The sequence below is a fragment of the Salvia hispanica genome, chromosome 1 (genome assembly GCF_029641045.1).
Source record: "Salvia hispanica isolate PSC_SH4W2 chromosome 1, Shi_PSC_v1, whole genome shotgun sequence".
Classification (NCBI taxonomy): domain Eukaryota; kingdom Viridiplantae; phylum Streptophyta; class Magnoliopsida; order Lamiales; family Lamiaceae; genus Salvia; species Salvia hispanica.
The window spans coordinates 11,561,936-11,578,016 of NC_142692.1; the positions used below are offsets into that span (position 1 = coordinate 11,561,936).

The 16,081-nt window shown below is 34.2% G+C and overlaps 3 protein-coding genes across 3 annotated transcripts; all 3 read right to left on the reverse strand.

Moving 5' to 3' along the window:
- Window positions 1-2,485: 2,485 nt before the first annotated feature.
- LOC125219014 (scopoletin glucosyltransferase-like) lies at window positions 2,486-4,122 on the reverse strand. Its single transcript, XM_048120852.2, has one exon. It carries the CDS (start codon window positions 4,072-4,074, stop codon window positions 2,659-2,661), a length of 1,416 nt encoding a protein of 471 aa, XP_047976809.1. The 5' UTR covers window positions 4,075-4,122; the 3' UTR covers window positions 2,486-2,658.
- Window positions 4,123-4,521: 399 nt separating this feature from the next.
- LOC125221251 (stress enhanced protein 1, chloroplastic-like) lies at window positions 4,522-6,200 on the reverse strand. Its single transcript, XM_048123375.2, has 4 exons — window positions 6,050-6,200; window positions 5,895-5,975; window positions 5,534-5,706; window positions 4,522-4,812 (listed from the first exon to the last, which is right to left on the reverse strand). The coding sequence occupies exons 1-4, from the start codon at window positions 6,093-6,095 to the stop codon at window positions 4,708-4,710; spliced, it is 405 nt and encodes a 134-aa protein (XP_047979332.2). The 5' UTR covers window positions 6,096-6,200; the 3' UTR covers window positions 4,522-4,707.
- A 341-nt stretch (window positions 6,201-6,541) lies between these two features.
- Window positions 6,542-7,599, reverse strand: LOC125223988 (putative carbohydrate esterase At4g34215). The gene is made up of 2 exons (XM_048127314.2): window positions 6,977-7,599; window positions 6,542-6,906 (listed from the first exon to the last, which is right to left on the reverse strand). Exons 1-2 carry the CDS (start codon window positions 7,502-7,504, stop codon window positions 6,691-6,693), a joined length of 744 nt encoding a protein of 247 aa, XP_047983271.2. The 5' UTR covers window positions 7,505-7,599; the 3' UTR covers window positions 6,542-6,690.
- Between the last annotated feature and the right edge of the window lie 8,482 nt (window positions 7,600-16,081).

Sequence of the window (16,081 nt, forward strand, 5' to 3'; positions counted from 1 at the left end):
TTTTTTTCACTTTTCAAAATATTTTTTCAAAATTTGTTGTTTGTTAGGGCTTGAACACATAACCTCATCTCCAAATACCAACTCCTTTACCACTCCACCACATGGTCATTTTGAAATAATATGAACATTAATTATTGTTATACATTAAATATGAATATTTTTTCCACCAAACTAATAATTCATTTAATTTTTTTTTATATTTTAATTATGCTTTTACAATCACTAATATTTTACAATATAGGAGTTTATAATTATACATAGAGTTTAATAGTTTTTAATATTGTGTAACTAATCATTTATATATTTCATTTTATTTATCTACAAAAATTTATGAAATTTTATTATTTATGAAATTTTAATATTTTTACTTACAACTAATTATATACTCCTATAAGGTTATTGTTTTTTTATATACAAATACTTAGATGTAAATTTAATATATTTTCTATATTTTATATTTAATTATATGTATTTAAAATAGTATAACGGTTCGACCAGTGATTAAACCGGTTGGACCGGTTGAACCGTGAGCCAGTAGCTTCTCTGGTTCGTTCACTGGTCCGGTTTTTAAAACATTGATAAATACTCTCTCTAGTCCTATTAATTGTCCCATTTTGCAATTTTTGTTAGGTCCCTAATAATTCCCCCATCCCACTCACTATTATTACTATAAATCATATATATAATATATATAAAGTAATACACCCATTTCACTAACTAATTTATTCCATTATTCCTAAAAAAAGTTAAACAATTTCTTAAATCTGCATTGGTCAACTATGAGACTATTAATGGGGACGGATGGCGTGGCTATTATTGTAGTGCCTCGAAGTTTTGCGTCTTAAATTGCTACAATTTTTGAAATTTTATGTTATTGTTTGTTCGAGAAAGTTTTTTTTTATGCGATTTATTTTATTTGCACGTAACTGTATTACGTAGATTAAGTACTTTTTTGTGAAAAGAAAAAATGAGTGCGTTGAATCATGTGGGTCACTGCATAATTTTCTAGCCTATTTCTTCTTATTATTTTCTACCCCCTTACATTATTGGAGAAGACTTATTTTTCTTGGATTTAATAAACTTCATTGAATTATTATCCAAATCAAATCTTTCCTACTCTATCTGTCCCACATAATTTTACCCAGTATTCTATTTTGGGTCATCCCACATAATTTTATCCATTTCACTTTTATCATTTTTAGTAGTGGACCTCATATTCCACTAACTCATTCCTACTCACATTTTATTATAAAACTAATACTTTAACAGTATGACTCACATCCCACCAATTTTTTCAACTCACTTTCCATTAGATTTCTTAAAACCCGTGCCGGGTCAAAGTGTCCCAAATTATGTGGGACGGAGGGAGTATTTATTTATACCCAAATTTTCAAACCCATCTCTTTTCTTGGAGAACATTCAAAAATCTTCTAATTCCTAGGAGATAGAATTATTTTATGGATTTAATTAATATCTTTTGAATATTTTTTTTAATTAGATCCGATTAAGTCCTACTATATCTTAGCAAATCATATCAAATCTAATTCTTTCATTATCCTATTTAAATTTGTATCTAAGTATATTCAAATTTGTTAAAACTTAAACCATTTATATTAATGAGTTCACATTAGAATTGATTTGGGTTGCCTCATTGGAGTCGACCTTTGCATAGCTCAATTTTATCTCTATTTGAATAGTAATGCACTAAATATATCAATTCTAAGACAATCCAAGCACATTAAGCGATAATAACATTCCAAAATTACCACTAATTAATGTCAATACATTTTTCTAGCTTAATATGGTTTCTTGCTTGAATGTGATGTGAGCCAGAACTTCTAACGTCAATACATTTTCTAGCTTAATATGGTTTTAGTTACTCAAAAAGACTTTTCAAGAGCAACTTATCTTAGCTTCTCAATGTGAATTGTATGAATTCCACACTTTGTGGTTGTATCTATTTGGGTTATTGAGTTATCAAAAGATGTAAAGATACTTTGATGAATTCCACACTTGGGTGATTGTATTTATTTGAGATATCAATAATTGTAAACATATGTATTTCTATTTGATAGAATCAATTTATATGTATCTCTTAATTAAAATAGTCTATATCCAAGATTCCAAGAAGAAATCCTAATCGACAACACTTCTTATTTTTTAGCTATTTATATTTTTCTAGTTTATTTCAATGTTATACTTCTTATTTATTTACTATTCATATTTTTCTTCCATAACACTTCTTTCTTTCATGAACTATCCATACTTTTCTTGTTTATTTCTGTCATAACACTAATTTTTTTTCTTTATTATTCATATTTTCTTTATGCATGTTTATATATTACTCATCTTACTTCTATTTTTCTTTACTATTTCATAATTTATTTGCTATCCATACATTTCTTGATCATTTCTATGACATACTAACACTCACTCCATCTTGATGAAGTTCAAGGCAATTCTTTGGTAACTTCAAGATAAGTCCTGGAAAATGCATACCCATGCTCACGGTGCACATCATTACTGTTGCATAATAGTACTACTATATTACATTATTGTTACATAAAACTATATAATTACATGACAAGGAAAAAACCCACCAAAGTCCAAACAAAACATGATATAAAAACTCGTTAATATTATGGAGTATTCAAATTATCACATTATTTCCGTCTTCTTAGGAGGGACGTAAGTGGCGATATCCTGAATGAGAGCAGTGAGATGATGATAAGACGACCCTCCTTCCTCAACTGCCTTCCTCGCCATCTCCTTATAATCCACCGCCCTCCTCCTCATCTCCGCCGCCGCTCCCCCCACCATAACCGCCTGCACCGCCTTCGCCACTGCCTCCCAACTCACCCCATCATTCGCTCCCCTCTGCCACTTCTTATTCCCAACCGGAACCCCAATCCCCAAAACCTCCGTCACCAACTTCTCGTTGAAAAACTGCTCCGCGAATAGCGGCCACGTCACCATCGGTAACCCCGCGCACACGCCCTCCAGAGTCGAGTTCCATCCACAGTGCGTCACAAACGCCCCAACCGCAGGGTGGTCGAGGATTGCAACTTGCGGGGCCCACCCCCTCACAATTAGGCCTCTTCCTTCCATCCTCTCTTCAAACCTCTCCGGCAGCCACTCCTCCTCGTCTCCGTCTCCGCTCCTCACAATCCAGATGAAGCTCTGGCCAGCGGCGTCGAGTCCATTCGCGAGCTCATTCAACTGAGCCGGAGTGAACTTCGCCATGCTACCGAAACACACGTAGACTACAGAATTGGCCTTTTTCGAATCCAGCCAAGCCAAGCATTGGTCACCGTTGATTTCGTTTCCGTTTCCGCCATTGGTGCAGAGAGAAAGAGGGCCTAAGCTCCAGGCCTGCCTCCCCAAAACATGTGTGTAATGGCAGGCGTAGTCGGGCTCGAGCTCATGGAAGCTGTTGATGACGACGCCGTAGCTTCTGGCGTCGGATTCCCTCATCTGCTGAATCCAGCGGCTGAAATCGTCTTTGTTCTCGTGCAAATTGTAATCAGACACCTGCGTCTTGACGAGCTTGACTTGGTGAGGGAGATTAGGGATGAGAAAGGGCTCGGAATCGGAGGCCACGTCGTTGAAAGGCTTGTGGCGGCGCATCTCCTCAGAGACGCAGAGGGAGAAGTAGCTGGTTCCGTGGAAGACGAGGCGAGGGATGCCGAAGCTGAGGGCGGAGTCGGCCGTCCACGGCAGGAACATGTCGGAGACGAGGCAGTCTGGATTGATGCGTTTTACAAGGTCCTCGAAGGGGTGTTGGAGAAGAGAGAGGGCTTTGAAGAACATGGGGAGAAGGGTGGGGTCGGAGGTGACTTGATCGAGGCTGACGATGTGGGGAGGGAGGCCGGAGTCGTGGTGAGGGAATGGGAGGGTGATGAGGTCGATTGGGAAGCCGGAATTTTGAGCGGTCTTGACTGGTTGGGAGAATGCCGGGGTGGAGATGATGGTGGCTTTGAGGCCGCGGGAGGTGAAGAGTTTGGCCATGTCGATTGCTGGGATCATGTGGCCGTGGGCCATCAATGGGAGGAAGAAGAAGTGAAGTTGTTTCATAGTTGTTGATTGATGATATTGGATGGAAGTGAAGTGAGTCCAGACCAGACCAGTGTGTACATATAAATAAGTGAAGGAGTAACACTTGTCGCTGCATGAGAATGTGAAATGGGCTCTTACATGGACAGCAGTACAAGTGCTTCGCCGCGTGTATGCATCATCACCTAAATGAATAGTAATATTCTGATTTACAACTATTGTTCACTAATGTATTCAGTTTGTCCCGTTTTAGAATCTAATTTTCTTATTATCTAATCTATTATACAAGCATGGGCTATAATAATTTAAGCTTTGAATATGAATGCAATTGGATACTACAATGCACTCTTGTTTGGCTTCCCATAGGGGCTAATGAATACCATGCACCTTTTCCTAAGGGACCACTTGTTTCTAAAACCAATTCAGAACTCAAAGACTACTAACTTGCCAGTTTCTGTGCACAACGTCTCGAAACTAAGCGTTAAAAACTACAACCATGACCATGATGTTTCCATTGTTAATCATACAAATAACCTGGATTTGATATAAAGAACCTCAATATCTTTACACTTTCAAGATACGTATGTGGAAAGTGTACATCTTTCAAAAGTAAATACATACACATAGAAGGCATCTTCATGAAAACAAATGTGATCAATTCTTGGATGCAGACTGAAAGATGAAGACTGCAGTGAGAGCTACCACCAATGCTGTGACTGCTAACGCCACTGTTGGCAGAGGATCTGTGAGCCCAAAATTCTGCCAAGAGAGCAAGAAATACATAATTCAGTAATCTATGAAAAAAGAAAAAGCAAAAAAAAGGAAAGAAATGAAACTTAGAAGTATCATGGAACTGTTGGTCTAAAGCTACTCTAGTATCAATTTTTCCCATTTGAAATGTTGATTGATATCTGTACAAAAGATTGTTTACTCACCAACAAGGAGGTAGAAGAAGAAATAGTATGCTACTCCCATTTTGAACCTCATCAAAACAAGGATGCAAATACAAACTCATCGGCTTTCACGATAAGTAGTATTTTCATACTCCTATATTGCATAAATGCTAGTAGATTTTACATCTACAAAAGCCTATGGATAAGGCTTTGTACAAAGGATACTACACATTGCCAGAATTATCATATATGGTCCATGACCACCATCAAAACAAGCTATTCTAGATACCTTTAGCTACAATTGAATTACAAAGCGCCACCCATATCTCTTGCACTAAGATGGTTGATGGTATTGCTACTCAATCAACAATATACGAGTAACTAGAACCCAATACCTAAAGACAATAATGGCTGTAGCCATGATAGTTAATTATCCAAAGCCTAAAGGTATATATGGTTGGAACATCTTTCCAATAAAACACAATAGAATAGATGAGGCTGTGAAATATAGGTCATTATGCAAAGATAGTAAATTATCATCCATGAAGGGATACTAATCTGAAGAAAAGCATAGTAATGTAGTATACCTGTAGAAGCCCCTTGCCAGTAGCAATTTCAACACTAATAGCAGCAGCAAAACCAACCATAGCGAGTCGTCCCAACCACACATCTAAGCCACTGCCTTGTTCATTTGTACTCTGCTCACATCTTACAGACACTGATGTTGCCTTTCTCCGGTAGATTGGTTGTGTCCGAATCGCTGATCAAGACCAACATAAATTACCACATCTTGACTTTCAAAACCAAGAATCTTAGCTATATCAATGTCGAGTGTAGAAAATCCATAATCAAAATCAAGATAAACAAGTAAATTGTAAGTATTCCAAAACCACTGCAACAATTGAATACAGAGAATGAACATCAAACTATAAAACGGAGATTTCTCACAGAGAGGGGAACCAGTGGCGAAGGCGGTGCCGAATTGACGAGAAGAAGAAACTAATTTAGCATGATGAGGCATACGAGTATCTGCAAAGTAGGAGTTAGAATCGTGGCTTCACAAATTGTACTACTCCACATGAGAAAGAGAAACAAAATTGTACCGCGGATTGAGGCATAGCAACAGAGAGAAGAAGAAGATAGCGCCATTGTATCCACCGTAGACCTTTTTCGACTGCTGCAACAATATCCAATACAAATCCGAATCCGACTTGTGTGAGTGGTGAGGAAGCACCCAGGAATCCGACACTTGTCCTGCACATAATAAACTCAATTTATTTCGACTCACTTCCGACTATTTAATTACACTTACTAATATTAATTTCAGTGTTTTTAAACTAGCACATTTTTTTGTTAACGAAGATAAAAGGAATGTACATAGCAATAAAAAATAAATTACTTGCAAAATAAATCTCCAAATATAAAGTGGAGTACTGTATTATTTTTATCAAATCTCTTACTTTGGGCAATTATACTTTTCAGAGATTGATCGTACTATATATATAACAAACTGAGGTTGTACCATTGAACACTCATTTGATAATACCCTCTAAATGCAAATCACCCAAAAATAAAAGGACGTAACATTAGTCACATACTTAATGGAATTATTAGATAATCGACAAATTCACCATACATTTGATGAATATAACTTGATCCATACATGAAAAAAGGAAAAAGTTTATTCGTGATACATTAAAATTGCAATAATAGGCTGGTCATGGAATTCATTCTCATAGCCCAATCAGACATGGGCCTTCTCAGTCCAAAAATTGGCGAGAAAAGCTTGGGCCAAGGAGTGGCCCAACTGAATCTGGGACTCAGTAGTAAGATGCAGATTATCCTCTTTCAGCTCCAATCCCTTTGCATCAACACATATAACATTGGGGAGATCCATTCCCAGTTGTATTGCCCTGATTTCATCCACGTATTTCTTTTCAATTCCAGATGCAATTGCCACCTGCAATTAATTTCAAAATATAGTGAGAGAGAAGAAATTATAGAAGATCTCAAATGCGGAAGGTACAAACCTGAACAACGGGAAGATTAGGCAAATTCAGATCTGCACGAACGTTGTTGATAAGCTCCTCCATTTTATGCTTGTAGGCGTCGACTTCTTCCTGCGACGTCGTATCGCTCTCCCCCTGGTACCACAGCAACGCCGCGATCTCGCTTCCGTCTCCGCCGCTGACGGCCGCTTTCGCCCGCTTCACCATGTCCTCGTAGAGGTGCTCCCCACGCGCCCATTCCCTGATCGCGGTGCCGCCGACGGCGCAGGGTACCAGCCCGATCGTCCCCACGCGCTCCTTCACCGCGTTGGCGAAGGGCATCCCGGGCCCCACGCCGCACGCCTTCTTTGTGTCGATGTCGTGATGGAGTGACTCTTGCGCCACCTCCCAGCAGAGGTTGGCGGCCAGCCGGTATATTTTTTGGGCGTCGGAGGCGCACTCGGGTGGGACGACGCCGTCCCAACGTTTTTGCGCCACACCTCCGCGGCCGGCCATGTTGCTCTGCCCCGATAAGATAAACAACGTTTTGGTTGAATTCACAACTTCCATTTCTCTCTAAGAGATGGATTTTGAGGGATTTGGTTTTACTCTTGAGGTTGGTTTTCGGTGAGATATGTTTTTTTGGTGTTAAGGTGGAATGTCTATTCACCCAATGGCAGAAATAAATATACTAGTCCGTCCTGGACTCCTTGTGCGCTTTTTTTTTTTTCCACAAGTTATATACTCCCTCCATTTGCGAACAAGAGTCTCATTTCTTTTCGACACGAATTTTATGAAATGTTAAAAAAAGTTAGTGGAATAGGGGTCTCATTAGTTTAAAAAGATGTGAGTAGAATGAGTTAATGGAATTGAGGGTCTCTTTACCATTTATAATAATTATGAACCGGAACTCCAATTCACAAACGAACCAAATTGAAAAAATGGGACTCCTATTCGCTTACAGAGGGAGTAGTCTTTTAATCCAAGGTTGTGGTCGAGTGGATGTCCTTAATCAAATAGTTAGGAATCGATCTCTACTTTTAAATATTGAACAGTTTTAAATACTTGGGTTAGTTGTCTCACTCATTAAGGTGCCTACAAATTTAGAGCAATGAATAGTTACGGGATCCGCCGGTGGATAATCTTGATAATTAAAAAAAACAAATAGAAATATTTTCTTTGTTTTCATCCTCATTGACTATTAACAACTACTTTAGTTACTCTTCTTTTTCTCTTTCTTATTTTATCAATTGAGCAGTAGTTACCTTGTCATCACAAATATCTATATTTTTATGGGATGAAAGAAATAGTTAAATAAAAAGGAATAAAATAGGAAAGAAAAAAGTAGGAGAAAAAATAAAATAAGGAAGAGAAAAAATAGAAAGAAAAAAGTAGAAGAAATAATAAAATAAAAGATATAAATTATTGTGTTTTTCCAATAAAGAAAATGCATCAAGTTACTTGATATGCCTCACTTATCGTGGGATTGATGAAGTATGTAAGATTTTCGTAAAACTGGTTTAGTGTCTCTAGTACTAGTTCATTCACTGGCGGAGTTGGGGGGACAAGGTGGGGGACTGCCCCTCGGTCGTCCGGTGAGCCTAAATATCACTTAGAGTCGAACTAGAAATAACAAAATTGCTCCCTCCGTGAATAGAAAAATAGGGGTTTTCAAATAAATGTTATTGAACAGTAGTATCAAAGTTAGTAGCTTAGTGGTTGTATTGTTGGTCTTTTAACTAACTAGTGTAACACCCGTGCTATGCACGGATCTTTAATTTATTATTATATTCATACAAATTTAAAAAATTTAGTAAACACATTTTTCTAATATTTCTTTTATTGTATGTATTAATTCCAAAACAAAATTAAAAAAAATATAATAGTAAGTTATACATAATGATTAATTTAAACGTAAAAAAAAAAGATTTCTTTCAACTAATTTATGAACAAATAAATATAAAAAAAAGAATATTGTGTTTTTAAACAGCAAAACGTGTTATGCACGATAACTAGTTTGTGTAAATGATATTATATTAAATTATTATGCATCAAAAATAGAAAATTTAAAAAAAAATTATAAAATATTTATTTATATATATTATAATAATATTTCTCTTTATATTACATAATAAACTAAAGATCGTACAAGTTCCAAAAAACATCATGAAATCTGTAGAAATTCGTAGTCAAACACTTATTTACACATACTGAAATGTTTGTTGATATATTATAATAATGTTTCTGTATGCATTACAAAATAAATTAAACATCTCATAAAAGTTCCAAAATTATCATAAAATCAATAGAAATTATAGTAATATTACATAAAATAAGAAAAATCAAACACTCAAGAATTGGCATATAAATATTAGTATATGTAAAAATTGTATGTAATCATAAATAATAAATACAATATAAATATTTCTAGATAAATATTAATTCATTTAAATTCAAAATACTCTATTAAATGTAGTTTATAGTAAATCTATTATAATTAAATATATATAAGCATAGTGTGTTTATAAATAGAACAAATTTTCTAAAATTATTAACCTTTATCACATAATTATCATGCCACTATATATTTATTCAAATACAATTTTTATAATAAGATTTCTTATTTTATTTTTTGTTATACTTAATAACATAAATATTGTCAACAAATATTCTTTTCTTTTTAAATTATGCAATATAGGTTATATAGGTAAAAAAATTATAATTCATCAAATCAAGAAAAGCAACAAAATATTGTTTATAATACTGATTATAAATTTTGTTATACTAATAAATAAAAAATTTGTGTGAAAAAATTTACTACTAAAGTTCATATACTATTGAACAAATATTTCATATCTAATTGTGACTTAGATCATGAGTAAAAAACAAACTCTAACTTACTACAATAAAAAAATATACATAATTAGTATAGAATAAAATGAATAATTAGACGTATAATCAATACATTTTTACGAAAAGTCCACCACAAAATAATAAACTTATAGAAAATGGGCAGATATTGTACACATATATATAATTTATACCATAAATTATAAATCTACTAAAACATACATTGATTAAATCAATACAATTATACTATACAACAAAAATAAACCAAATAATCAACCCTCCGTTCTCGACTCAAATAAACCTTAAAGAAGAATCAGAGTCATCATAACTGCCAGAAAAATTCGCCGCCGATGCCACCAACAACACTCATCTTCTCATCCGATTTCTACGTATCATCATTATACATAATCAATTTCAAAAGAAATAGATTCATTATACATAATCAATTTCAAAAGAATTCTCTATTACTGACATAGAATGCGCATGCTCTCAACTTGAGAGTACCTTAGTTTCGAAACACAAAAACGATATGATTCCATCAGCTAGCCTAATACATGTATTTATAGCTATGATATATATTTTATGATTAATGGAGAACCGTTTCAAACTAAATTGTATTTGACCATGAAATTTCTAAATTGAATAATAATATTAAAATAGTAATATTTTTTTAAATGGGTTAACCATTTCACATTGAATTCTAATTTGGGGCTTGAGTCTCCAAATTTGAATGAGACGCTTTTTTTTTAAGCTATGGAGTAAAAAAATTGTAACTGCCTCATTTAATCAAAATTTAATTTAAAAAGTGTCTAATTTATAGTTATGTCTAATAGTTTGTAATTAATACATAATTGGAAGTTACAAATCAAAATCATAATTTATTTATAGACTCAAAAATTATAAATATTCAAAAAATTGTCCAAAATTCTTTAATATTCAAAACAAGGCTAAAACTCGTCTTTTATATATGTATGTATAGATAGATAAGTCTATAGATCGAGTCATCAAAACTCATTGCGAACATTTTTCTTCTCTTAACCTTCTTTCTTTATTTTATCAATTCATATCATGTTCTTATTACCAAATCAAACCATTAAAATATTATATATATTTATAGTATTTTTATTAGTTTACATATACTAGTATTTCATTTAAATTGAATAAGTTTTTTTTTTAAATAATAGTAATACATTTTATTTATTATTGCATCTTATTATATCAAAATAAACATTTGAAATATATATGGAGTCAAAATGTTTACTAAGTACTACCCATCCGTCTCATGCTACTCGCACTTTTCATTTTGACAGCGTAAATTTGAACATTAGTAAGTAATAAGACAACATTTAATAAGTGACACACTAACTAACTCTAATATCTTAATTAAATAGCATGATTTTTTATTTAAAATAGAAATAGTGCAAATAGTAGTTTGAGACAACCCAAAAATGAAATGTGCGAATAGCATGGACAAAGGGAGTACTATTTAACCTATAGTTACTTTTGTATTTTAATATTTTAACTAATACTATAGTATTAAATTTTATTATTATAATTATATTAATTTTTTAATATTTAATTATGTTAGACTTTGTATACTAGAAATCACCTTTCAAGTAATTGAATACTATAAAAACTCCTATTTTATTTTCTAAGGAATAAAAAATATTAGTTTTGTCATAATGTTGTTATGTTTTATATTTAATAGATGTTTATTGCATATTTAAATGTATAAGCAACTTAACAAAGTCTAAGTCTTTGTTTTAGTAGACAGGTTGTGGGCAACGTCTACTTTAAGTTAACACGGTCAGTTCTGAACAAAGAAAAAGAAGAATTTCACAACCCAGATAGGCCTAGACTACCTATCGTGAAAAGTTGCAATGCCAGCCCGCATATTTCTAAGTCTTACTAAAATAAGATGACATTGGTGTGGTAAAGCACTGAACGGATCTAACATCGAGACGAGTCTTTATGCTATCTACTGAAAGACGAGGTCTTGATAAATGTTTACTTCTTAATCAATGTACGTTAGCATTGAGCATACGGTATTGATTATGCACTACTTTGCTTATCAAATGGTGCGGGTTTTTCGCAACCCAATAATCCCGATATATTGGGTATTGGTGATTTATATCTAGCGGTGCTAGGATTGCTATTATGTTAAATCGTGCGCGAGGTGAGTCTCGTTTGATAATGTTCTCAAGAAGAGCGCGAAACATGTTTTATTATTCAGAACGTAGCTAGTTGGAGTTTATTACCCTATGAATAATAAATGAGTGTTTCATGCTGAGTCCACTCTTGGAATTAACAAGATGTTAATTGATTAAGTCTATAGCAGACATTAATTAATTAATGGATATTTATATCTTAAGCGCGAGAAATGAACAACATCACGGAAACCCGGATTACTTGTAATTTAGGATTTGGATGGACAATGCAATATTATTTCCGTAGTGGCTGCTAATAATATTCTAATATAAGCTTGTAATAAATTGTGGGTTCAATTTAATTAGTAGAAATTTAATTGGGGGAGGTCATATCCAAAACCTTCTATAGATCCCTGTCTAGGCCCAATATGAACTTAATATAAATAAAAGAATAAATGTGACAGAAATATACTTTATTTTTACTCAAAATTTTCGTCCCCCTCTATATACAGAAGAGGATGATTTCTTCAGCTCTCATCCGTGAGCTTCTTCTGTCATCTTTATTTAAGTTTTAGTATCTTTGTGAGATCAACCCACACTGATATGAAAATACAGTTTGGGAACCAGTCAGAAGATTTGTAGTCTAGTACTCAAGATCTTCACTTAGAGAAGTAGCGAGTTATCGTCGATTCTTTGGAGAATCATCAAGGTATTATTCTAACTCTGTAGAAAAGCATGTTTTAGGTTTTGATTATACTTAAAGCATGAAGTTATGAGCATGATACATGTGATAATTATGCGAATAGATTTTGTCTAAATAATTCGCTAAATAGATCGGAATTATTATCTGATTTATTTGATACGCGCTTTCTGCTGCCAACCCCTTCAAATTCTAACCCTCTATATTGCAGTTCTTGATCTACCACTGAATTAATTAATTATTTGATTGTTTAGTTCCTTCAAAAATACAACGGTATTCCTTTTCATCACTTTCATATTATTTGGCAGGGTGGACACCACTGACGCACTTATGTGCAGGTTGGTAAGCTCAACCCTATTCACTAGAGAGATTGCTCATCGTTCGTTGATTTCATGTCTATCTTATCTCTTAGATAGTGTGTTCTACGGTTATTCATGGTTCTTTGACATCCACTTAGGTGCCTTGGATGAAGTCTTAAACCCTAACCTATAAAAATAGTAAAATGAGATGATTATTAACGAAAGAAGAGAGTAATTTATTTTATCTAAGATTATCGGTGGAGGGAGAGAGTAATTTATTTTATCTAATCCAGCAGGTTAATAGTAGTGCTCCATTCGTCCCAGAAAGTTTGTCACTTTTTTTCATTTCCTTCCGTCCCACAAAATTTGTCATATTTCATTTTTTACCATTTTTAGTAGTGGATTCCATATTTCATTAACTCATTCTAACTCACATTTTATTATAAAACTAATATACAAAAATAGCACCAACATCCCACTAACTTTTTCAACTCACTTTCCATTACATTATTTAAAACTCGTGATCGGTCAAAATATGATACTACTCCCTTCGTCCCACTGAAGATGACTCACTTTTCTTTTTAGTTTGTTCCATCCAAGATGACTTATTACTAAAAGTAGAAATCCCTTTATTTTTATTTTATTTCATTTCTCTTAAACATAAAATATCGCACTACCCAAGAAAGCGGTGGACTAGTTTTGTGGCTGTGGCTTGTCTACTACTATTAGGTTGAATAAGTTTTTTTTTATTTTACTGTAGATAAATTTTTATGATTATAGACAAAATATTGTGGCTTGACCAAACTATTGTGGACACGGGAGTACTAAAATTTATGGACCGAGGAAGTACAATTTTGTTCTTTGTATACTCTTTAGTCTTTACGCATGTGCTTTGGAGTGTCACTGCTCTTTCAAGGTAGTAGTACTATGTTAATTACTCCATCCGTCCCGGCTAAGATGACATATTAATTAGTCGGCACGGGGCTTTAGGAGTTATTGGTTAAAGTGTTTAATTGGAGAGAGAGAAGGTGGATGTAAGTATTAAAGTAGAAAAATAAAGAAAGATGGATATTTTAATAGGAGTGAGAAAAAGTGGTTGAGCGTATTAATTGGAGAGAGAAAGTTATCAAAAAAGGAAATGTGTCATCTTAGTTGGGACAAACTAAAAAAGGAAAACGTGTCATCTTAAACGGGACGGAGGGAGTAGTTATTCCTATAGACACGTGCTTCACTTGAGCATCTTTTAGGTTGGAAATATCACTACTGGATTTATCCACGTGCTTTTGTACCCTGAATTTATAGAGCCTACATGGGTGATTTAAATGATACTAATCTCTTAGTTTTTTTTTTCTTTTCACTTTTCCTTCGTTTATTAATAGAGGTATTTTTTTTTGGCACATAGATTACAAATAATATATTTAATAGATAGTGAATAAAATAAGAGAATATTAATTAGTTTATGTTAAAAATAAAAATGACTCAATTATCTTGAAATTTTTGAAAATAAATTAATAAAAGAAATTCAACCAACAAGGAATAGATAATGATTAGATATTAATTCAATTTTGGGCTACATTTAATTGAATCGTTATAGTGTCCAGTTTTCCACATTAGAGGCGAAACAGTCATGCCACAGCCATAAAAAAATATCCGCCTAGTCAGTATAGCCACAAACAATTTATCCGCCTAGTCAGCACAAAATAAATTTGTCCGCCACAGCCATATTAAAATAACATTCTTTTTTTCAACATTCCATTTAAAGTGACTCATTTACTATACTTTTTTTTTATTTTCTCTTCACTCCTCTACTTTATAATCTCTCATATTTTATTTTTTCTCTACTTGATTTTCTAAATATCATTTTTTCTAAATCTCGTGCTCAAAATTACAGCAGGACGGACAAAGCATATTATACAAAAACTTAGTATTTAGTATATTTTGCAATTAGTAGTTTAATCTAATTTAAAACCATTTATGTAAGTGTAAGACCATTTTTTGAATTTTTACGTGTATTGTTTAGTTCTCATTTTGATATTTTTTTCTTCTTTTCTTAGATGAATTTTTAGGGTAAATTGCCTCTAAAATCGTCAACTTTTATAATAGTTTGGAATTTTCCGTGAACTTTAAAAGTTGCGTGAAAAATCATGAACTGCCGATTTCCTGAGTCGGGTATTCCGGCTAAGCAATGTGATGATGTGTGCATTTATGCTGATATGGAAGATGATTTGGATGCTGAGTGTGTTTATTCTCATTCTTCTTCCACTTCATTTACCCTAATCTTAATTATAAAAAAAAATAAAAAATAAAAATAAAAGAGAAAAGAAGTAGATCTTCTCCTTCCTCACTCTAGCGCCGCCTCCACCACCTCCAGCGCCACCTCCTGCCGCCGTTGTGGGAGCGGCGGCGCTCCGTCGCCCTCCGTCCCTTCCTCTCGCTGGCTTCGCCCCCATCATCACCATCCACCACGACCGATCTTCCCTCTCCTCCAGAAACCACCGCCGACCACCCCTCCCCTACCTCTCACTCCAAATATTCAAAGGCAAGATCCTCAAGTCAAAAGAGGATGTGAAATCGTGGCTGTTCGGATGATGATGTTCTCCCCAGCGACGTCGAAGGAGTTTTAGGTGATGTTCTACCCAGCGCCACCGCCTGCCGCCGCCCCGACGCACCACCTGCTCCGACGCACCACCAGCTGCTATACTCAGCGAATTTTTTTTTTTTCAACTCGTTTTGTGTTTCCGGCTGCCTAGTCACGCTCCCGGCTGCCACATAGGATAAGTTTATGCCGGAAAATTTCAGGGTCGGGTCATTCGGGAAATTTGCACAACCCGGCAAAGTTCATGATTTTTCACGCAACTTTTAAAGTTCACGGGAAATTCCAAACTATTGTGAAAGTTGACAATTTTAGAGGCAGTTTACCCTAATTTTTAAAGTATTTTTTCATCATTTATTTCTCCAATTTCATCCCCTGCTAGTAGATATGTCTGTGCAATCTAATATTTGGACTAGCCTGAATAGCTCATTAAATTTAAAAAGTTAGAGTTGAAATTTTTTAATTCAATAAAACCACAACCTAATTAGCCTCCACTGAATTAACATGACTCCTAAGTAGGAATGACTCAAAATCTGATAGGCTACCTTAAAATAGCAT

Excerpts from the sequence above, each read along its gene's own strand:
- LOC125223988 (XM_048127314.2), bottom strand. The coding sequence starts at position 7,504 with ATGGAAGTTGTGAATTCAACCAAAACGTTGTTTATCTTATCGGGGCAG. Across the intron at positions 6,907-6,976 it reads CTAATCTTCCCGTTGTTCAG|GTGGCAATTGCATCTGGAAT; the intron begins GTTTGTACCTTC and ends AATTAATTGCAG.
- LOC125221251 (XM_048123375.2), bottom strand. The coding sequence starts at position 6,095 with ATGGCGCTATCTTCTTCTTCTCTCTGTTGCTATGCCTCAATCCGCG. Across the intron at positions 5,976-6,049 it reads TTGCTATGCCTCAATCCGCG|ATACTCGTATGCCTCATCAT; the intron begins GTACAATTTTGT and ends CCTACTTTGCAG. Across the intron at positions 5,707-5,894 it reads CGCCACTGGTTCCCCTCTCT|CGATTCGGACACAACCAATC; the intron begins GTGAGAAATCTC and ends GGTCTTGATCAG.
- LOC125219014 (XM_048120852.2), bottom strand. The coding sequence starts at position 4,074 with ATGAAACAACTTCACTTCTTCTTCCTCCCATTGATGGCCCACGGCCAC.